The 21634-nt window shown below is 48.1% G+C and overlaps 3 protein-coding genes across 6 annotated transcripts; 1 reads left to right on the top strand and 2 right to left on the bottom strand.

The window, feature by feature from the left end:
* The first annotated feature begins 49 nt into the window (after positions 1-49).
* On the top strand, positions 50-2593 carry SPATA25 (spermatogenesis associated 25). The gene has a single exon (XM_046678819.1). It carries the CDS (start codon positions 1373-1375, stop codon positions 1949-1951), a length of 579 nt encoding a protein of 192 aa, XP_046534775.1. The 5' UTR covers positions 50-1372; the 3' UTR covers positions 1952-2593.
* Positions 2594-2661: 68 nt separating this feature from the next.
* Positions 2662-20583, bottom strand: ZSWIM1 (zinc finger SWIM-type containing 1). 4 transcript variants are annotated; one of them, XM_046678603.1, is made up of 2 exons: positions 20503-20583; positions 2662-4912 (listed from the first exon to the last, which is right to left on the bottom strand). In XM_046678603.1, the coding sequence occupies exon 2, from the start codon at positions 4766-4768 to the stop codon at positions 3398-3400; it is 1371 nt and encodes a 456-aa protein (XP_046534559.1). In that variant the 5' UTR covers positions 4769-4912; positions 20503-20583; the 3' UTR covers positions 2662-3397. The 4 variants fall into 4 exon arrangements, with proteins under 4 accessions (XP_046534559.1, XP_046534558.1, XP_046534557.1 ...); XM_046678602.1 differs by lacking the exon at positions 20503-20583 and adding an exon at positions 5937-6497; XM_046678601.1 differs by lacking the exon at positions 20503-20583 and adding an exon at positions 5667-5930.
* On the bottom strand, positions 7047-21583 carry ZSWIM3 (zinc finger SWIM-type containing 3). Its single transcript, XM_046678599.1, has 2 exons — positions 21130-21583; positions 7047-9417 (listed from the first exon to the last, which is right to left on the bottom strand). The coding sequence occupies exons 1-2, from the start codon at positions 21282-21284 to the stop codon at positions 7488-7490; spliced, it is 2085 nt and encodes a 694-aa protein (XP_046534555.1). The 5' UTR covers positions 21285-21583; the 3' UTR covers positions 7047-7487.
* Between the last annotated feature and the right edge of the window lie 51 nt (positions 21584-21634).

Below are 21634 nucleotides of genomic sequence, written 5' to 3'. Positions count from 1 at the left end.
GAATCACTGTGGGTCAGCAGGTCAGAGCAAGAGAGCGAGCATTTTATACGTCACCTAACCAGTGTTCCTAGCCTGGCTACTCATTAGAGCTATCTGGGATGCTTAGAGTGCTGATGCCCCAGACCTCAACTTCAGGCATTCTCATTCAATCTGTGGGAGGATTAGGCCTAGACATTGTTTTTGTAAAAGCTCCCTTGGAGATTCTAAACCATAGCCAGGGTTGAGAACCATTTCCCTAAAACAAAGGGCTCAGCTTCAGCACGTATAACCACTGAAATACTGATAACTAGGTCTGACCCTGGGATTCTAATTTTATTGGTCTGGAATGAGGCTGGGCGTCAGGATTTCTAAAAGCTCCCAAGAGATTCTAATGTGCAGCCGGCCTGAAAAGCAGTGTCCTAGACCAACTATTTCATTTTGCAGATGGGAAACTGAGGCCCACAGAAGGGAAAGTCTTTGTCCAAGGTCACACAGCAAATGAGTGAATGCAGAGTATTCCTTTTCTCACACTACAGGACACAAAGCACTAGATTCTTTTAGTGGTATCTCTGATCACTTGCTTCCATACACGTGATCTCATCTAACTCTTACAACTTCTGCTGGGGTAGTAGGCGGTCATCACCTCCGCCTTACAGATGAGAATATCAAGGAACAAAACTGTTCAGATGACTTGCCCAAGGTAAAGGCAAGAACCTAGAATAACCAGTTCCTGGTCCAGCACTCTTTTAACCTCATCCCATTGTCATATTCAGGTTCTAGAATGAACAGGTCAATGCTGTGAGGTGGGTTTCAGGTGTAAAGAGAAGGGACTATGAGGTAACATTCTAGAAGGATGGAGAGAGTAGGACAGGAGGCAGACAACTGTTCCCTCACAAATAGGGGCTTCGGGGTAGCCATGTCCTATTTCATGTCTCCACAAACTCATCCGGGTCTTCTGCCTTCCGGCCAAGGTGAGAGAGGGGCACTTGGAACTGGAGGGAGTATGGCAACTTCCCCCGAGAACCTGATTCCTGGCTCTGGGGAGGTGGAGCTTCTGCTGGGTATTTTTGGGCTGGCCCTGGAGTCAGTTCTCTTTGAAGAAAAGCCATTCCAAAAGTCCTTGCCAATACCTACCCACTTGCTCACTCATTCATTCAACAAACACTTCTCCATCACTTAGTATTAGGGACTGGGGGTGTGGATATGAGTAAAACATAGTCCCCAACTGCTAGACAGCCGTCTTGGGCTGGTCTTAATTGCTCCTGCTCCCAATGATCTGCCCCTCAGGGCCTCCACAAAGAGACCAAGAATAACATTCCATCTCATTCCTATCTCTGCAGGTGGGGCTGCTTCTCCGGGCTCATCCCTTGGCCTCTATAGTCCTGCAGAGCCAATGGTGGTGGCCTCTAGTGGACTAGGCCCACTGAGCCAGGAAGCTGAGCAGGTGGCACGTGCTGCCCAGGCCTGGAGCCCGGCCCTGGCAGTGCCAGAAGCCAGGGGCTGCCCTGGGGGGGTTGGCTGGGAGACACTGCGGCAGAAGGAGTATGGCCGATACTGCCACAAATTCCCCCATGCAAGGCAGCCGGAGAACCTGGGCTGGGAGGATGGCTGCTCCAGCAGCAGAGATCCCCACCGGGGTAGCCCCAGCAGGCCTGGACCCCTGCTACTGTGTGGGCTGTCACCAGGGGTTCTGCCGATGCCCTCTGAGACAGGCGGGAAGGAAGCCAGCTCCCAGCCTGACATCTGCATCCTTACCCTGGCCATGATGATCGCTGGCATCCCCACCGTGCCTGTCCCAGGCCTGCGGGAAGAGGACCTGATTCGGGCGGCTCAAGCTTTCATGATGGCCCATCCGGAGCCAGAGGGGGCTGTGGAGGGGGTGCAGTGGGAGCAGGCACAAGCCCACAGAGCCTCTGGGCACATGGCCCTAGGGAGATCCAGGAGGGGCCAGCCTCCTGGCTCCTGCTTGTAGCTGGATGAAATTGCACCAGACACATAGGGTGGCTTCTCCGTATGGTTTTTGGGCAGACAGGGTTGGGGGTGCCTATGGCAGGGGAGGGGATAGGGTGGTTGTTTGAGCCACTCTGACGAACACCAGTCCTTCATCAGGGCCCAGACACCAGGAAGTTTCTCCAGATACCAGGAAGCCAGGAGACAGTCTTGTGAGAGTAGTAATGATGAAAATTACCTGTGGTAGGGGCCCTGCTTGGAGAGTCGAGGCTTCTTTTGTATCATTTTGGGACCTGATCAAAATTCCTTGTACAAAGTCCTAGGCAATGTGAATTTTCCTCTTGCCTTACATTTCCCAGCCTACTGAGTGCAGGTGATGGGACCATCAGCAAGGAAGGAAAATTAACATTTATCTGAGCACCCACTGGGTGTCAGGCCCATTATATGCCCATTTTCCTTTAAACTTACCAATGCTGTGGGGATCCCCTTTTTTACAGATGAACAAACTGAGGCTTAGAGAGGCGACTTGCCCGAAGTCTCATAGCTAGTAAAAAGGAGAACCAGGGGCTGGCCTGGTGGCACAGTGGTTGGATTTGCATGCTCTGCTTCGGTGGTCTGGGGTGAATGGGTTTGGATCCTGGGTGCAGACCTACAGACCGTTTGTCAGGCCCTGTTGTGGCAGCATCCCGCGTACAAAAGATAGAGGACGACTGGCACAGATGTTGGCTTGGAGACAATCATCCTCAAGCAAAAAGAGGAAGATTGGCAACACATGTTAACTCAGGGCCAGTCTTCTCCACTGAAAAAAAAGAACCAGGCCTCAAAAATCAGGCAGGGAAGGAACGAGGATTTGCATGTAGTGTCAGACTCTGAAGTGTGTATTCTTTCCACAGTATTTCCTAAACTGCCTTCTATAAGACAAAGAACTAGATAAGTGCTGGAATAGGCAACATTCAACTTTAATGAACTCAGCATGGGTGAGGGGGTTGCAGGAAGGAGCCTGGGCGCCTAGTGAGCCACCTCCCCTGAGGGGCCTTTTCCTCTGTGGGTCAGGTGAGTGTCTGAAACCAAGGCCCAGCCCTCTATCTTCACTCAGTGTCTTATCTCTTATCTTAGAGCAGGGGTTAGCAATTTTTGTAAGGCCCTTGAGCTAAGAATGGTTTTTACCTTTTGAAAAGGTTGTAAAAAAAACCACAATGAAAACAAGAATATACAACAGAGACTACTACATGTGGCCACTGAAGTCTAAGATATTTACTATTGGGCCCTTTACAGCAAAGATTTGCTGACTCTTATCTTGGGGAACTAGACACATTTTACGTAGCAGGCTGCAGTAAAATAGGACTCTTATCTTTTCCTGGAAGGAGAGCCCATGGCAGTACAACAGTGTGAGTGTGTGGGGGTGTGCATGTGGGGGTGGATGTGAGTGTGCACAGTGTGGATGAGCATCCCTGGGCAGTGACGGAAATCAGAGTTGGACCTGCTCATAAGGGCCGATCCAGCCATCAGCCAATTCACGCAGCGTGCTGTACCGCCGCTCAAACTCCTCCTGGTTGCAGTGCTGTAAGAGCTGACCCACCTCCTGAGTGAGGAGAGCCACTGCCAAGTGCTTATCTAGGGTCTCACTCCACTTGCTGCTCAGGATGTTGTCTAGACTGGCAGCACAGCCTGCTGTCCACTGAGCTGGCAGCATGTCGGGCTGGAGCACCTGGCAGCGGGCGCTGAGCATGGCCAGGATGTGGCGGCAGGGCAGGTGAAAGGCCTGGTTAAAGTAGCAGCTGCAGCTGGCAGGGGGCTGGGGCTGCACCCTATGGGTGTCCTCCAGAATCTGTATGTTTACCTTTTCGGAGCCAGAGCCGATGAGGTGCACAGATTTCTGGACCACAGCAAGCTCACCCAGGCAGAGCTGGGCTGCTGGGCCCGTGCAGATGGCATTAAGGGAGTGCTGGATGCGGGTTTCTACCAACTGCTCCACTTTGGGGCTTTCAGGGGTGACATCTGAGGGGACATAATTGTTCTGGGGACTCAGGCCCAGGCTGAAGCTTGCCTTGTCTCCGGAGTTCTGCTGCATGTATCGGAGCAGAGAGGTCATGCCTTGTTCCACAGACGAGGTGGTGCCAAAGAACTGGCTGAGGACACGGGTGGTGACCTCCAGGTCCTGGAAGTAGCGGCTGCTCTCGGATCGGCTTCTCCAGCGGTGGGCCAGCCAGATGCGGTCATTGAGCAGCCAGTGTGAGTGGAGCTCAGGCAGCTGGGCTGGGGGGATGCAGTTGCTCAGGAGTGTATACAACTTCCTCAGGTTGCCAGCTGTGGCCGAGCACATTGTGCTCTGCAGTGAGGTCAGGAGCGCCCTCTCCACAGGCTGTTCAAGGGACAGCTGATAGAACTTACCTTGGAGGAATTTACAGATGTGGAAGGCTGAGGGCAGGACCTCGGCTGCGGGGAACTCCATGGCTAGGGTGGGCACGGGGAGGAAATGGGGATCCACTAGGATGGTACACACTCTCTCCCATGCTGGGTTAAACTTCTTGAACACCTGGAACAGCTGGGCCAGGCCTTCAGCATCCTCCTTGGCAGGAATGGCAAAGTAGACTGCCCGGGCGAGATGACCCTCCAGCTGCACCTGAGGTCCGTCCACCAGGAAGGTATATAACACCTTGTCCCTGGGGTTATAGGTCCGGTGGATAAATAGGATCTCAGGGAAATGGGCAAAGATGCCCTGCATAAAGCAGCTCTGATAGTTGAGGGTATCTAACTGGGCAGTCTTGCTAACCTGGTACAGCAGCATAGGTGGGCTTGGGTCCTCAATCAGGAGCTCATTCAGCATTGTCAGGGCCATGGGGGAGAAGGGAGAAGTCTAGATGCCAAGGTCAAAGTACTTTCTCTGTGAGGCTGCTGTCCAGGAGGCTCTGTCTCTCAAGCTCCAACTAAGTTGAGGCCTGAGGCTGGACTGTAATTCCCAGATCTTGTTCCAAAGATGGGCCTATGGAGAGGAACAGAGGTTTAAGGAGAGAATAGAGGCTTGGCTCTTCAATTATTCATCCAGACAAAATTTACTGAACACTTACTATGCATGAGCACTGTTCTGGGGAGATACACAATAAACATGTAAACAAACAAGGATATATCAGATAATAAAAGTTACAAAGACCACAAAACTGGGTAACAGGTAGAGAGTAAGTCGGGGGAGGGAGGGATACTTTAGCTAAGGTCATCTGGGAAGCCCCCTCTGTGGGCAGGCAGGATGACATTGGAGTTGAGACCTAATTTTTAAGCCAGACATGGAAAGATTTGGTTCCATGAGAGGAGTGTGAAGGCTAGAGCTGCAATATGGTCTTCTTTTTCTTAATAGCATTTTCTATTTGTCTAGCACTTTATATTTACAAATTACTTCTTGACATCCACTCTTTCATTTGGTCCTGGTACACGCAAGAGAACTGCAATTGCCCCCAACTTGCTGTGTGATCTTCGGCAAGTCACTGATTCCTCCTGGGCCTCAATCCCTTCAACCACAAAACCGGGCTAACAAACGTGCATAGCTTCTCCGCCTCTATGTAAATCCCTCAACTACAATGTGCCAGTCAAATGCTTCCTTTATTTGGCCCCAAACCGGGTTGTCCCCATTTTACAAATGAGAAACTGAGGCTCAAAGAGGTTAAATAACTTGCCCACTATTGCTCTGTAAGCAGCTGGATGCTGAGCCTTTGGCTGGCGATCCTGACTATTTTCTACAGCACCTGAAGTCCAAAAACCAGGGACCGAGAGGGGACGCGGCCTCTGACCTCTCACCTCTAACGCGGGTGGGAGGACGTGGATGTCTGACGTTCCCATTCGGAGTCCGGCCGGATCCAGAAGAGCAATCATCCTCCCGCCCCTTTGGGAGCCGTGTCATGGGTGACGGTGGTCATCAGGTGCCTCACACCTCCACCCCTTCAAAAACCACTCACCCACAGCCTGGCTCTGTCGCCATTTCTCCCTATTTGACCCTGCCTCTGACTGTGACTGACCTCTAGGATCACCAGCTGCGGCGCCGCTTCCCGTGACTCGGGCCAGCGGCCTGAGGAGTTCGTGTTCGGCCTTTGGCGCACGGACCAATCGCAGCCTGGCGACTCGTGGGCAGTGCCGTTACCAGGGCTACGAGGGGCTCGGCTGGCGGTAACCAATGAAAGCCTGAGGACACTCCTGTTCCTGCCAGTCTGAGCCCTGAGACAGGAACTCTCGAGCCCGAATTCTGGGTAGACGACTGGACAGGCGTGCTACTATGGAAACTTCCTCACAAGCCGAAAATGAAAAGGAAAATAAATAGCAGTGTTCTACGGATTTCTTTCTTTTCTGGTCACGTTCCAAAGCCCCAGGGGGGTAGGAAAGGATGCACGTGTAGTTGTACTGTTTTCTGCCTTATGGGGAAACTGAGGCCCAGGTCCCCAATTCTGTCTCTACATCAGGGGTCGGGGCCCAACCCTGGGAGCTGAGGAAATCCAGATCTCCTTGAGAGCCCTGAAGCTTGGTGTTGCCCAGCCCTACCCCCTCCAGTATTCTAGGGAAGAGAGAGATCCAGAAGGGAAGGTCAAGGTGAACCAAGGCTGCCTGCCCTCTTTTGACCTCAGTTCGCCAGAAGATGGCATCTTGGAAAGCTGGATGGCTACCGGGCTTTAGGTAATTAAGATTACAACTAACAACAACAAAAGTCAGTGTCGGTGCTTATAACTGCAATGAAAATGTTCTGTTTATATAAATCTAGAGGGGAAATTGCGATTAGAACAGACCAACATACTAATTTTTACAGATGAGGAAACTGGGGCAAAGAAATTAGGGACTTGCCCACAGTCCCCCAGCGGTTGCGGGCAGTCGGATTTAGGACTCAGGTTTCTTCCCTCCCAGTCTAATCGGCCTCCTCCTGCTAGAGCACAAGGCAGCTGAAATCAGTGTTGAAGGCTTGGTTGGTGGGAAGAGGGTGAAGTTCAGTGGTGGACTGCCCAATCTGAATTTGAGGCATCAAGTTCTGTTTGGCTCCACAACCCCCATTAGATTCCTTCACTGTTCAAGCAGCACACCTTTACTCTGCTTATTTGATTTTATTTTAAAAAAACACTTTATTTAATATAAATAAAAATAGGTACAAATAACAGATTCTTTGTAAAGAGCAGCAACAGCCAAGGATCACCCTCCTTCCCTTTGTCTCCGAAAACAGGCCCTTTCACCAGGTCCATTTTAAATGGTCTCACCCTATCCCAGGGCAGGGGTTCATCTCTATAAAGAGAATAAGATCTGATCTCAGGGGTCAGAGGAGAAAGAGGGATGACCTTTCAGCATGGAGATAACTTTGGCCTTGAACAATGAACGAGGCTCCCAAGGAATGCCAAAGGTAGGGCGGAAAAAGGGCAGATTCAAAGGACTGTCACACAGTGGGGCTCCTCTTCTCCCTATTGTAACAATCTTCCTAGCCCTACCTAGGAAGACACAGGTTAAAATGCTGACCTCTGGCATGTCCTGCCCACTTTGAGCTCTCCGACTTCCAAGGAGAGGGGTTTGTGGTCCAGTGCGCCAGTGCAAGTGTTTTAATCATGAATCGTGGCTCTCGCAGGAGGGAGTCTCTCCCCTTCCTCCTGCTCTCCCCAGAGGAAAGGGAGGCGGCCCACATCCTTGAAGTCCGCAGGCTGGTGATTGGGCTCAGGCTGCTGGCACGGGTCAGCCCAGATGTCCACAATCTTGCGCAGGGTAGAACAGCGCTCCTCCAGCTCCGGCCCCTCACTCTGCATTAGCAGGTTTGCTAGCTCCCTGCTTAGGTCCTGAATCATGTCATTCCGTCCTTGCTTCCCAGGTTGGCCTGTGTTTGGGACCACAACAGGGTCCCGGAGTTCCCCACTAGGCCCGAGGAGGTGCTGGTACCTTTTCTGCCACCGACGGCACACCATGGCTTCTCCCACGGGCTTCTGGCTGGTGTGCAACAGGGCCAAAATGTGCCGGCATGGCAGGTGGTACCACTGCTGAAAGGAACAGCTACAGCTACAGCCATCTTTGCTAACCTGGTGAGAGTCCTCTAGCAGCTGAACATCCACTGAGGAGCCAGCCATGTCCACCAGGTGGGTGGAGTTCTGCACCACCTCCCACTCATTGTGGCACAGCTTATAGGCCAGTTCAGAGCCACTCTGGTGCAAGGTGTCTAGCATGCCACCCCGGGAGGGCTGCACCTGTGGCTGCTGCTGCAACAGCTGTGGGTCTGGCTTTCTCTCATCCACAAGAAGCCTGGTAAGGCTCCCTCCACAAATTCCAAAAGCCTTCTTGGACTTTGGTGGTGTGCTTGCTGGCCGGGCTCTCTTTAACTTGGGAGGAGCCATGGGCAAGTTCTTCAAGCCTTTGGTATTAAAGAAGTCTATGTAATCCACAAAGCGGAGGATGCAGTCCAGCAGGGACTGCTGTTCTTGAAAGAGGCTTGACACCTTGCTGGTGACAACGTCTAGGCTGTCCATATAGGTGTTACATGCGTGCAGGCCCTTCCTGACATGCATGTACCACAGCAGTTCACAGGAGAACCAGTGCGCCTGCAGGAAACTGAAGAGCTCCCCATCTAGTAGGGCTTGGGACATCTGACAGAGATTTTGCAGGTTGGCATCAGAAGTGACAAACACAGCCTCCCGCAGGGCTTCCTTCATAAGCCTTTTAAAGGATGGATGTGCTGAACTACGATGCAACTTCTTCTCTAAGAGACGGGTTGTGTGGTAGATAGAAAGAAGGATGCGAGCAGCAGGGAAGATCTCCTGCAGGATGGCTCGATGAGGGAAGGACGGGTCCACAAAGACCACCTTGACCTTGGGCCAATCTGAGTTGAACTCTGTGAAAATACTCAGCATCTTGGCCACGGAGGTGGCTGTCTCAGCCTTGAGCACAGCAAAGTGGACCACTCGACTCTCTCGTTCCTTGTTCTCCACCAAGAAAGCATAGAGGATGTGGCCCTGAGCATTCTCCACCCGGTGCAGCAAGAGATTCTCTGGGAAACGGATGAACAGGTTGCTCATCTTGCTGCTCTGGAAGCTGAGCCGGTCCAGGTCTTGGCTATTGCCCACACTGAAGGAGGCCATGGAACCTTCATCCACCTTAAGAAAGTTCTTCATCACTTTTGCTATCTTGGCCAGGTCAGAAGGAGTGATGCTCTCTTGCTCTTGCTTTGAGGGTGCTTGGACCTTATCTAAGCAAAATGATGGTTCAACCAGGGACTTCTCAGCTGTGTCAAGGTCCTTCTTGCCTGTGGGCTGTGCAGGCTGGGGTTTCTGCAGGCACATTGTCTTTTGAGATTTACCAGTGGCGTCTCCTCCAGGACCCTCAGTTTTAGAGTCAACATGTATATGCTGGGTGTTGAGTTCACTGATAAATAGTCTATCCAGTTTCTCATTATACCGCAGGAGCAAATACGCTGGGCACATGTCTTCCTCTGGTGTTCTCTTCCTGTTTGACTGGGTCCGAATACAGACAAATTTCACCTGCACATATCTAGGGAAGGTAGAGGTGACAATGAGAAAGGTGCTGACTATCCCCTTTCTCTTATGAGACAAGGCCCTGTAGGGTCTTTCAGTGCCTGATACATTTCCTGGAGACCACACTGCAGTATTGGATGAAGGAAAGGAAGATTTACGCTCACTCTCCAGTCCCAAAGGATTCAGCTTTTTCTTTAAGACCCTCTCCAACTAAACCACTCCCCCATTTTTATCTCCAGCAGTTCTAAGCCCCAACTCCTTTCATTCACTCTGTTACTCATCTATAGCTCTCAACATACAATTCAATCTGAGGCAAGACACAAGCGAAAACGGACAAGAGGCAGCAGCAGAGTGCCTAGCTGGTCACTCACTGTTTAAAATGCCTCCTTTATTCCACCTTTTTGGAACCACTGCCGCCGCCTCTTACAGACAGCAAAGATAAAAGCGGCCCTTAGGGGCCAGCCCCATGGCTGAGTGGTTCACACGCTCCGCTTCGGTGGCCCAGGATTTTGCCAGTTCGAATCCTGGGTGCAGACATGGCACTGCTCATCAAGCCATGCTGAGGCGCACTCCACATGCCAGAACCAGAAGGACCCACAACTAAAAATACATAACTATGTACCAGGGGCTTTGGGAGAAAAAGGAAAAATAAAAAAACCTTAAAAAAAAAAAAGTGGCCCTCAAGGATTAGGGGAAGTCTGGGCCTCCTCTTTAAGATAGAAGATCTCGAGTCATCTTTCATTTACAGAAAAATGTCTGCATCCTAAGAGAGTTTGAGAACCCCTGGGCTAGACGATCTTTAGGGTCCCCGCCAGCTTTGCCATTCTAGGCTGAAAGTGATGATTCAAAGGAGAAGGGTAATTAAATTGAATAGCTGATCCTTTTCTCTTCCTGTCCCATTCAACCCATGATTCAAGGCCCAAATCAGGTCCCACCCTCTCCAGGGAGCCTTTGTGGATACCCTCAAGCCACAGTAATTGCTCTTTTTTCTGAATTCATAGTATTTATTTAAAATAAAAGGCTTAGCAGATTCTCTGGGTGGCAGTATACCTAGTGGTGACACAGTGGGGATGCTGGAGGCTGACTGCCTGGATTTGAATCTGGGCACAACTCAGAAGTTGTCTGGCCTTAGGCAAGTCATTTCACCTCTCTGTGTGCAGTTTCCTCATCATAAAAATGAAACTATCTTATTAGGGTTGTTGTTGAGAATTAAATAAGCCACAGATGGAATATTTAACCCAGAGCCTAGTTCATCCTTTCATTTATCCTAAATCAAAGTCAGCTGTTACCGCAGCTCCTCTGCCTTGTGACAATCTCTTGGGTGTTCATGCAGTACCTTTTCAGTTGGCTGGGGCTGTTTTCAAGGGGCAAACCTGAGTTATTCCTCAGTGTATTCCAAGCACCTAACACGATGCCATTCCTTCAGCAGATGCTTATCAAAGATGTACTGGAGAAATGACTCATGGACCATAGGTGGGTGGGACGGGTCATGCCCCTGCCTCCTCAGGGAGTCCCAGCCCAAAGACCAGGGAAGGGAGAAAATATCTGACTCCCCAGTATGACATGACACAGCCTGGGCACCTCATCAACCCCTTTCCAAACATTCTAATCCAGCTGGTCCTGTTTGCCCACCCTGTGGGGCAAGCTTAGAAAAACAGGATATGTCAGGCCCGCAATAACAGGGTGGAAGGGCCCAGGGCTGAAAATGCCTGCACCTGTTGTGTGAACAGCACTGGGGCAGCAATGCCATCCCTAGCTCAGGGCCAAGGAGGGGGCTGGGGCAGCCCAGCAGTATGGTGAGGCCTGTGAGGAGTGACTGCAGCATGGCCTCTGCCTCTCTCTCCAGCCTCGTTTCTACCCCCTCACCATCTTGTTTTTCTACGCCCTAGAAAGACTGTCTACAGCTTCCCATGTTCACGATACTGTCACACCTCTACGCCTTTGCTCGTGTTTGTCTCTCTGTCTAGAATGCCCTTCCCACCTGTCTTCATCTCAGAGCTTACTCATCCTTCAGCACGACGTGCCACCATCGTCTTTTCTAGGAAGCCCTCCCCAAGCCCTTAGATTGGGCCCTACCCTTCTGCTGGCTCAGTGTCTTAGCACAGCTCTAGCTCATCAAACTATATTGACTTTCTGTGCACTTGGTGCAAGTTTGTTAAGCTAGTCCAAAGAAAAGACACTGGTGAGTGCCAACCATAAAGCTCTTTCTCCCTTTCCTGGTTCCATTAATGACTGCACCTCCCACGGCGGAAACCTTGGCATTCTTTTTAATTCCTCCTTCTCCATGTCTACATCCAATATGTTAACATGTCTTTTACAATCTTTCCTACCACTAGGACACGTGTTAAGGATTACTACATGCCAGGCTATATTAAGCCCCTTACATGCCTCATTTCCTACCAGGAAAAGGGTTCTATTATCATCCACATTTTACAGATGGGGAAACCGGCTTAAAGGTTCTGAAGATGAGAATCTGGGGTTTAATCCTCCGCTAAACTGGAGGACCTGAGATCTGAACTAAGCCTGCTTGGCTACGGTCTGCACAGTTAACCATTATGTTGCCTGTCTTCTTTCAAAATATTCCTCCCTCCTCTGACTTCTCATTTTTACCCTCCTCGACTTGACCCTCAACATACCGGTCAGGTTGAATAACTTCCTTAAAGATCTCTAAACATACTGTCCTTGTTGGCATAACGCATTTCAAACTTAATGGGCACTAGGTTGAAGCCTGTTATTTTTTTCCCTGCTTTCTTTAATCTTTTTTACTGAGCTATAACTTACATAGAGTGAAGTACACAAATCTTCTGCAAGAATTCATTGAGCTCTGTCCTTATTTCTGTCTCCCAGGTAAAGCACAGACTCCCTTCGAGACAGGGATAGCGTTTTATACTTTTCTGAATCTGCCTTAGTGCTTACATCTAAGAATGCTCAGGCAGGATCTGGAGGAAGGGAGTCAGCCAGTCTTGCTTCCTTCCAGTCTGCTCTGCAGGTATTTGCATTCCCCTACCAGACAGTGCTGCCAGTGTACTCCTAGTGCCTGGCACTGCCCTCTGGCACAGACTAGGTGCTCTAAACACACACACTGAATGAACGTTAAATGAGTGACCGTACCGCACAGAAAGTTCTTACAGCATGAGTAGCGTACTAGGAAGATCCTTGGCAGAGCTTGTCAGATGACTTGGCTTCTAGTCCTAGCAGTATTACTCTTAATACATATAACTTTAGACAAGTCCTTTGTTTAATTTCACACATTTACTAAGTGCCACCACATTCCAAACACTGTACTCGTTGCTCACAACGCTACAGAGACTAATTAGATAGTCTCTAACTCGAGTGAGCAGAGAGACTATTACATAGGTGGCCAGTAAAGTCAAAATTAAGTGAATGGTTAAATAGAGATACAAACAATAAACTTAGAACTGAATAAAGAGTGATTCACTCTGTGGGGTTGGCACAGATTAAGTAAGGCTTTTGATTAATTTTACATAAGATTTGTGTCCTTGTTGTGTGTAAATTGCACGTTGAGCAATGAATAGGACTTTTAAGGTGGAGTAAAGCCATTCTGGACAATAGAACTTGAGTTAGGAAGAAGACTTGGAGCCAGAAGATCTGAGTTTAAATGGCAGCTCTACCACTTGTTAGCCGTGTGAACTTGGACAAGTCACTTCATTTCCCCTAAGCCTCCAATTCCTTACTTATAAATATGGAAATAACAAGAGTACTAGTCTATGAAGATCAATGCCTGACCCAAGAATAATCAGTACCACTCAAAGTGAGTTCATTTAAACGGCTGTCACAGGATCTGTGGGTTGCCAACCCAACATCCCTTAGCGCCCTTCTCCCTTCCTAAAAGGCCAGTTTTATTCAGGCTGCCATTCCTCCCCCACATAGCTAAGTGCTTCAGGGCTAGTCTAAGCCAATTAAGGTAATCTTATTAGGAATGGGAATGGATACTGGCCCAATTCTAGACAAAGAAACATGCTAGGAAATCTGCAGGAAACCAAGGAAGGCTTTTTCTTCCGGATGTGACTCCTGCATTTGTGCCATGTCAGGACCCATGCTGAGGATGGCAGAGCAGAAAGATGCAACCAGCCTGAGCCCCTGAAACAATCACTTTCAGAGGCCCTCCTCTGGGCTTCTAACAAATAAGCCATTTTGAGGCTGGCCCGGTGGCACAGCAGTTAAGCTTGCACGTTCTGCTTCTCGGCGGCCCAGGGTTTGCCGGTTCAGATCCCGGGTGCAGACATGGCACCGCTTGGCAAAAGCCATGCTGTGGTAGGTGTCCCACGGATAAAGTAGACTAGGAAGATGGGTGCGGATGTTACCTCAAGGCCAGTCTTCCTCAGCAAAAAAAGAGGAGGATTGGCAGTAGTTAGCTGAGGACTAATCCTCCTTGGAAAAAAAAAAGAAGTAAGCCATTTTGAGTCAGAGTTTTCAGTTAATTGCAGCCAAAAACATCCCCAGAAACATTTCATAGTAAATAGTGGAACTTTATCTTTTTTTTTTTGAGGAAGATTAGCCCTGAGCTAACATCCGTGCCCATCTTCCTCTACTTTATATGTGGGACGCCTACCACAGCATGGTTTTTGCCAAGTGGTGCCATGTCCGCACCCGGGATCCGAACTGGTGAACCCTGGGCCGCAGAGAAGCGGAACGTGAGAACTTAACCTCTGTGCCACTGGGCTGGCCCCAGAGTGGAAATTTATCATAAAAATGAGACTAAAATTATGAAGCTGATATTATGTTTAACAAAATGTAGGTTATAATAGCAGCCATATCCCAGTTCTTAGAATAATCAAAGAACAACTTAAAGCATCAACTGTTTTCTTCCTGGTATAATTTTCCCAAACACTATGCTACTTTATTTCCTGTCTCACTTTTCCAATATCAAAGGTCAGTTTTACCAAAATATTCATGGACTTTATCCCTATCTCCCAAAGGCCTAATTTAATTCTTTGCTACGCAAATCCTTTGCTTTTCAAGCTACTATTGTATCATCATCCTGGTTGATTCCCCTTCTCCATTTGTTAACTGGTATAAGGCTGAGGGTGATATAAGGAGTTCTTGCGCGTTGCTTTCAGGGACTTCAAATCCTACAGCTCTTGTAGGTGCAAGGTAGGAGAGGTGCAATTTCAGTTTGCAATCAGTTTTACTAACATTGTATCATCCTAATGTTTATCTCGTCTATTCATTAGCCAGAAACTGGCTGCCAAAGATGCTGATGGGACTGGTAGGGATAAGAAGGAAGGAATAATTAAGTAGTGAGTAATTTATAAGTGGCCAGTTTATTAGCAAGATTTTTGCATTATGACTTTTGCTTTCCTACACAGCCTTGTGACTATGGATACATGGAAAATGAAAACTTGGATAACAAGGGCCTAGTTTAAAGCACGTGGTGAGGATTAAACAAAACAATGCCTATAAAGTTCTTAGAGTGTCTGGAATATAATCCAAAAAAGTATTCAAAAAAGGTAGCTATTAAACTGAACAGCAATGGAGAGAGACATCAGAATACTTCATGGACTGTGTGTAGAATATCAATCCTCAAAAAGGTCTAACAAAAAGAAAAACACAACAGCCACATATAAACATATGAGAGGGAAAACCTGGCATAAAAATCATAGAATTTCCCAGTTGACTGGGACTTTTGGTCATTTAGTGGAAACTTCCTCAGCATGTTTGACTCTCTTAAAGCACCTACCACTTTCTACCATGCACTACAGTTATGACTTTGGCAAATATTTACTGAGTACTATGTTTCAGCTGCTACATGCATTTTCTTTTTCTTTCTTTTTCTTGTTTTTTGTAGGGAAGGATTTTCCCTGAGCTAACAACTGCTGTCAATCTTTCTCTCTCTTTTTTTTTCCTCCAGGAAGCCCCAGCACATGGCTGTATATCCCAGTTGTAAGCCCTTCTAGTTCTTCTCTGTGAGCCGCCGCCACCCTGTGGCTACTGACAGACGAGTGGTGTGGTTCTGCAACCGGGAAGCGAACCCAGGCCACCACACCAGTGAGAGTGCTGAACTGTAACCACTAGGCCATCAGGGCTGGCTCTGCATTTTCTTCTTTTTTTGTTTTCTTCCTCTCCCCAAAGCCCCCCAGTATATAGTTGTATATTCTAGTTGCAGGTCCTTCTGGTTGTTCCATGTGGGACACTGCCTCAGCGTGGCTTGATGAGTGGTGCCACGTCCACACCCAGGATCCGAACCAGTGAAACCTTGGGCTGCCAAAGCAAAGCACACCAACTTAACCACTCAGCCACGGGGCTGGCCCTCTGCATTTTCTTATTTAATTTTCTTTAAATCAGCTCTCTTTACTCTATTTAATAAGGATCTTTATGTCTGGAGGGTAACATAAATACTTACTATTAAAATCATCTTGTCCGACCACCAGCAGTATGAATATCTGGCTTGGGAAACATTGCTTTCTGCTAAATTATCTCCTAAAAATATTTCCTCCAACCGCCGCCCTCCAGTTCTCCAAGAGCAGTGTGCATCCCACATATCCATATATCACTCAAAAAGCCCAACACAGTGTGCTCTGCACAGAGCCAGTGTCCAATAAATGCTCCAAGAATATCCTTTACAACATCCCAACAAGCAGTTAACCGGTCTCTGCTAAAGCCCTGGGCTGCTCAAGAAGTCACTTCCTCATAAACTAGCTCAGTCCACTGTTGTCCATAAGGTTAGAGATCACAATTTACTCATCTTTGTACCTCAACTCAAATGTTTACTCTGGGGGTAAACATTTAAGCTCTTTCTAGAAGTCTGTTGAATGAATAAATGAACAAGTGGAATTAGAAAGCTGTTACAACCCAGTGGTTAAGTAGGGCGGTTAAGAATTCTGGCAATAAACAGGCTGGGTCTGACCTTCAGTTTTAACACCTAAGAGCTTTCTTATAGTTTTTTGTTTGTTTTGTTTTTGTGAGGACGATTAGCCCTGAGCTAACATCCGTACCAATCTTCCTCCACTTTATATGTGGGTCACTGCCACAGCGTGGCTGACGAGTGGCATAGGTCTGTGCCCAGGATCCAAACACGTGAACCTGGGCCATGAACCTGGGCCGCCAAAGCAGAGTACACTGAACTTAACCACCATGCCACGGGGGCAGCTCCACCTTGTAGTTTTTTGAAATCTTCCACTACTCCCTGCTCCAACCTGCCCCCTCCTTTCTGCCCCTTCCCATTTTTCTTGGCTGTAACTGTACCAAATTCAGACTGGCTCATACCAGGTGATTTGGGGGTGAGGGTGCTTTTTGTTACAGCTTCTTTCATTACTTTCCTCTTTCAAGTCTTGACTGCCTCAGTCCCTGCTCCTGGCCTCCCTAGCGGATCTACTCTCCCTCCTCCCTTTGCTCAGGCACATGGAACACAGCCTTCAAAGAGTTACTAAGGAAACTCTCAACCTTAATGTAAAGCAGAGAGGTAGAAACTATGGGTCCTCTTGACATTTAGCTTCTCCTGGCTCTGTTTCCACATCTGCATAATAGTAGCACATTACTATTTATGGAATATTTTCTATGTACTAGGCACTGTGGTAAGCACTTTACATGTATTAACTCATTTAATGGGAATAACAAAACCCACCTCTAACAGGGTCATTCAGAGGACCAAGTTGGATAATGAAGTCAGATGTACTTTGTAAATTATCTCTGCAAAATGTCAGTGATGACCGTTTTTTTTTCCTAATCAAGAGCCTCACTGGTATCAAGTATCAGTTAGCAACCCACCCCCCCCACCAGATTAGGGTTCACTGTCATCCCCCACCCAGCACCCAAGACTTTTCCTTTGGAGCTCCTACTACTATTTTAAGGAAATAATTCTATCTGTGATTAATGTTTAATATTTGTCTCCCTGACTGGAGGCGAAGTTCCACGAGGGCAGGGACCCAATTTATCTTTCTCAACACCATCTCCAGACGCTAGCATGGAGTAAGTTTTCAGTAAACAACTGCCAAAATCAATGAATTAAACTGCCACACACTGGAATAAGCGATGTGCAGTAATCTCCCAAATACACTGACAAGTGAGAAAAGCTAGGTGTAGAATGATATGTGTAATAGTAAGCAGCTGCTTGTCTTAAAAAAAAAGACGCACATGCTGGTAAAGATGTGCTTGTTCAGGCTCAGCGCATCTCAGGAAAGTTACAGTGGTTGCCTCTAGACAACACAATGGAAGGGACACTGGCTTTTAGAGCCTTTTATATGGTTTGAATTTTTTTAAAAATTAAATGACTCTATTAACCATTCAAAAGCAAATTCATTTTTTAAATTGTTCAACCTTCAAAAACATTAATAAAATGAAACTAATTCCAAACCTCCAATCTGTTATTTGAGTTCCTCCAATTTTCTTCCCCACTGCTCCAGCATAGATTTTCGTTCTAGCTAAGTACATCCCCTCCCTGCCTTCTAAGTATATCATGTTAACACCTGCACTAACTCACACCATTTCTCCCTCCAGGACACTAATCCTCCTGTGGTAGGCAGAATGGTCCTCTAAAGATGTCCACTACCCAGTCGCTAGAACCTGTGAATATGTTAGGTTACATGGCAAAGGGGAATTAAGATTGTAGATGGAATTAGGATGCTAATTAGCTGGCTTTTTAAAGAGAAATTATCCTAGATCATCTGGGTGGGCCCAATATAATCACAGGGTCCTTAAAAGTGGAAGAGTGAGCCAGAAGAGGGGAGCCAGAGAGGGAGATGGGACAACAGAAGCAAGTCAGAGTTATGTGATGTGATGATTCAACCAGCCATTACTGACTTTGAAGATGGAGGAAGGGGACCATAAGCCAAGGAGCGTAGGCAATCTCTAGAAACCGGAAAAGACAAGGAAACAGATTCTTCCCTAGGGACTTCAGAAAGACATGCAGCCCTGCTGACACGTTAATTTTAGCCCAGTGACTGTGTCTGCCTTTTAAACTACAGGACTGTAAGATAATAAATTTGTGTTGTTTAAACCACTACTTTTGTGGTAATTTGTTAGAACAGCAAATAGAAACCTAGTACACTTCCTGACACCTCCCCGTCTTTGGGGCCCAGCTCCAGCTCACCATGATTTCTCTGAGGCTCTGGAGCGCCTATGTCCCTGAATTACATGTTTGACGACTGATGACTCATTCATTCAACAATGACTTAACGCCCGATATGGGCCAAGCCCTGTGCTAGACTCTGGGGATGGTTAACCTGAAGGGTGTTTGGGTGTACCTGTGAGGAATCTGGACTTGATCCTACACGGGGAGCACTGTGCTAATGAGTGAGAATACCAAAAATGGAAAACCAGAGTCCCTCCCTGGAAGAGCTCAGCCAAACCAGGAAAACCTTTGTAAACTGTATTTCAAAATGATGTGCTAAGAGCTCTAACAGGTGCTGTCAGAACACAGAAGAGGAGCATCTAACCTAACCCTTAGGGAGTCAAGAAATGCTTCTTGGAAAATATGCTGAGATCTGAAGGAAAAGTAACAATTAGCTCAGTTTTCCACAAGTGGTCCAAAATGACCTCAGATTACACAAGAATATTTAATATTTATTTATAAACATAGACTTTTTTCGGCCATTAAACTGTTACTTTTTTTTTAAGATCTTATTTTTCCTTTTTCTCCCCAAAGCCCCCCGTACACAGTTGTGTAATTTTAGTTGTGGGTCCTTCTAGTTGTGGCATGTGGGAAGCCACCTCAGCATGGCCTGATGATTGGTGCCATGTCCACACCCAGGATTCGAACTGGCGAAACCCTGGGCTGCCAAAGCGGAGCAAGTGAACTTCACTCGGCCACGGGGCAGGCCCCATAAACTGTTACTGCTTATATATTACTGCTTAGATTGCTTCTAAAATAGGTTTCTTTGAATATTAAAACTGAATTTTAAAACTGAATTTAAGTAAATTATAAGATGGTATACGTAGTACTGAGATGACAGCATACTAAATGACTGACATTTGAGGACAAGTGAGCTAAGATAAGAGGATAGGCAAGGTTATTCTACCCAGCAGACACGGTAAATGCAAGGACCAGGAAGCTGCGGGCTTGGCACAGGGCTGAGTGTGGAGCAGACCCAATCTGTATGGAGCACACAATGCAAGATGGAGACGTCAGAAGGGTCAGATGGTCTGGCGAGCCAGGTTAACGGTCCTGCACTTAACCTGAAGGCAACAGGAGGCTGCTGCGCTTTATCCGACCTAGACTCCAAGCAGCATGACAGCAGGGCATTTTTGTCTTCTTCTCACTGCTTAGAAAGATGCTGCCAGCAGAGGATAGAGTCCAAACACGCCACAATGGTACCTAAAGACCCTTCAGGGGCCGGCCCCGTAGCCAAGTGGTTAGGTTCGCGAGCTCCGCTTCGGTGGCCCAGGGTTTCACTGGTTCGGATCCTGGGCACGGACATGGCACTGCTCATCAGGCCATGTTGAGGCGGCATCCCACATGCCACAACTAGAAGGATCCACAACTAAAAAGACACAACTATGTACCAGGGGGCTTTGGGGAGAAAAAAGAAAAATAAAATCTTTAAAAGAAAAAAAACGACCCCTCAGGTAGACTGCACGGCCTTCATCTCCCGCCAAGCGTGGCAGGCCACACCATTTCTCAAACATGCCACCTTCCTTCACATTTCTGTGCCTTTGCTCCGCACCTCCTTCTGGTCAAACTCCTCTACTTACTCGGTAATTAACCATTGAACTCCGGCTCTCGGCATTCATTCAGGGCCCAGGAGGAATCATTACTTCCAGCCTGAAGCCTTTCCCCACTTCCTGGGCTTTAGTCACTTCCTCCTCTGCACACCTCTTTTATAAAGCATTTATCACATTCTAGTAGGTTTACCTGAGCACAACCCTATCCCATGTTAAGCTCTTTGAGGGAGGGTTTGGTTACTTATTCATCTTTATGTCATCTGGACCCTGCATAGCCCTGGACTGCAGAGTAGAGGCAAGAACATAGCCTGCCACCTGGATGGAGAGCTTTGGCCAAACTTCTCAACCCAGAGCTCCCAAACTTAGCTCTACTTTGACACTCAGAATTGGCCCACATGGTATGTGCTCGAATTTGAATCGACTGTCAATTTTTAAAAAGTGGACAAATTCACATAAAGCCAGGATTTCTGACTCCTCTTACCCCAAATTCTGGCAACACTGGATCTTCTTTTTCCCATGGCAGCCATCAGCTGGAGTTGACCAGATGGGGCTTGCTCTCCATTCTGCCCACTGTACACTTGTGTTGTCCCACATGGCACAAAGACCTGGTGTCGGCTTGTTAGTTCATCATTCTTTTTCTTATAGTAAAATTAAAAGCTAAACTTTCTTAACTGGACTGTTCCACCTGAGCCCTGAAGGCATTCGAGTTTTGAACCCTTACTTAGACTCTAAGCCTGTTCTCTCATCACCAAATGGGAAAGATCAGATTTATCTATAATTCTCGACACAGGCCTGCAGAAAGCATGCACAGAATAGAAAAAACGGCCTGGGCCATGGAAAGTGTTTGAAAAAATGGTTGTTAATCTCAAGAGCTCAAGAACAATTTACAAAAAGAATGAATGAACGAACAAACCAACCATGAACCGCATTATTGCTTTGTAAAGAGGAGACTGATGAAGGAAATTATCGCCGAGGCGTTTTTATCCACAGGTGCTCAATGAGTGCCTGTTAAACGCCTAGAGACACGCCCAACTGCACTCCCTCCTCCTCCAGGCCGCCCTCCTGGGGACTGTCCAGCCTCCTCCCCATCCTCGTGCCCCGCCCTTACAGGATGTCCTCGCGGATAGACGTGCCGTGGTTGAGGTTGTGGAAGCGGACGGAGACGCAGTCCCTGAGGATGAAGGAGCACCTGTTCTCCTTTTTGTAGGCGCTGAAGCACTCCTTGAAGTCCTCGTAGGTCTTGAAGCAGCTGCCCAGCTCCATGGCCGCCCCCTCAGCCCACACCGGGGGCCGGCTCCAAGAGGAACGCCAGGGGTCAGAGGTCACACTTCGAGGGTCTACCGGCTGGCGTGGGCCCAGGCTGCCTTAAGGGTCGGCCCAACTGGGTGGCCTGTTATGGAGCTCAGGAGGGGCCCTAGGCCTGAGAGGGTTACAAGGGACTGGGGGCGTCTTTGCTATCTGACAGAGGGGAGACGGCAGTCAACCCTTATCATCAGGCCCAGGGCTCCGCCCCCTCACTATCGCATTCAATCACATATGGGATTCCCAGACTGGCATTCATTTTTTCCAATCGTTAGAGAAAGGCCTGAAGACTGACAGGACCACCGACCAAT

The sequence above is a fragment of the Equus quagga genome, chromosome 12 (genome assembly GCF_021613505.1).
Source record: "Equus quagga isolate Etosha38 chromosome 12, UCLA_HA_Equagga_1.0, whole genome shotgun sequence".
Classification (NCBI taxonomy): Eukaryota; Metazoa; Chordata; class Mammalia; order Perissodactyla; family Equidae; genus Equus; species Equus quagga.
This window is presented reverse-complemented; position numbering and strand designations above follow the sequence as displayed.

What these genes read in the sequence shown, in the direction of transcription:
- SPATA25 (XM_046678819.1), top strand. Translation starts at nt 1,373, where the DNA reads ATGGTGGTGGCCTCTAGTGGACTAGGCCCACTGAGCCAGGAAGCTGAG.
- ZSWIM1 (XM_046678603.1), bottom strand. Translation starts at nt 4,768, where the DNA reads ATGGCCCTGACAATGCTGAATGAGCTCCTGATTGAGGACCCAAGCCCA.
- ZSWIM3 (XM_046678599.1), bottom strand. Translation starts at nt 21,284, where the DNA reads ATGGAGCTGGGCAGCTGCTTCAAGACCTACGAGGACTTCAAGGAGTGC. An exon ending in TCTATCCGCGAGGACATCCT is followed by an intron (nt 9,418 to 21,129) that starts GTAAGGGCGGGG and finishes TACCTTCCCTAG; the next exon opens with ATATGTGCAGGTGAAATTTG.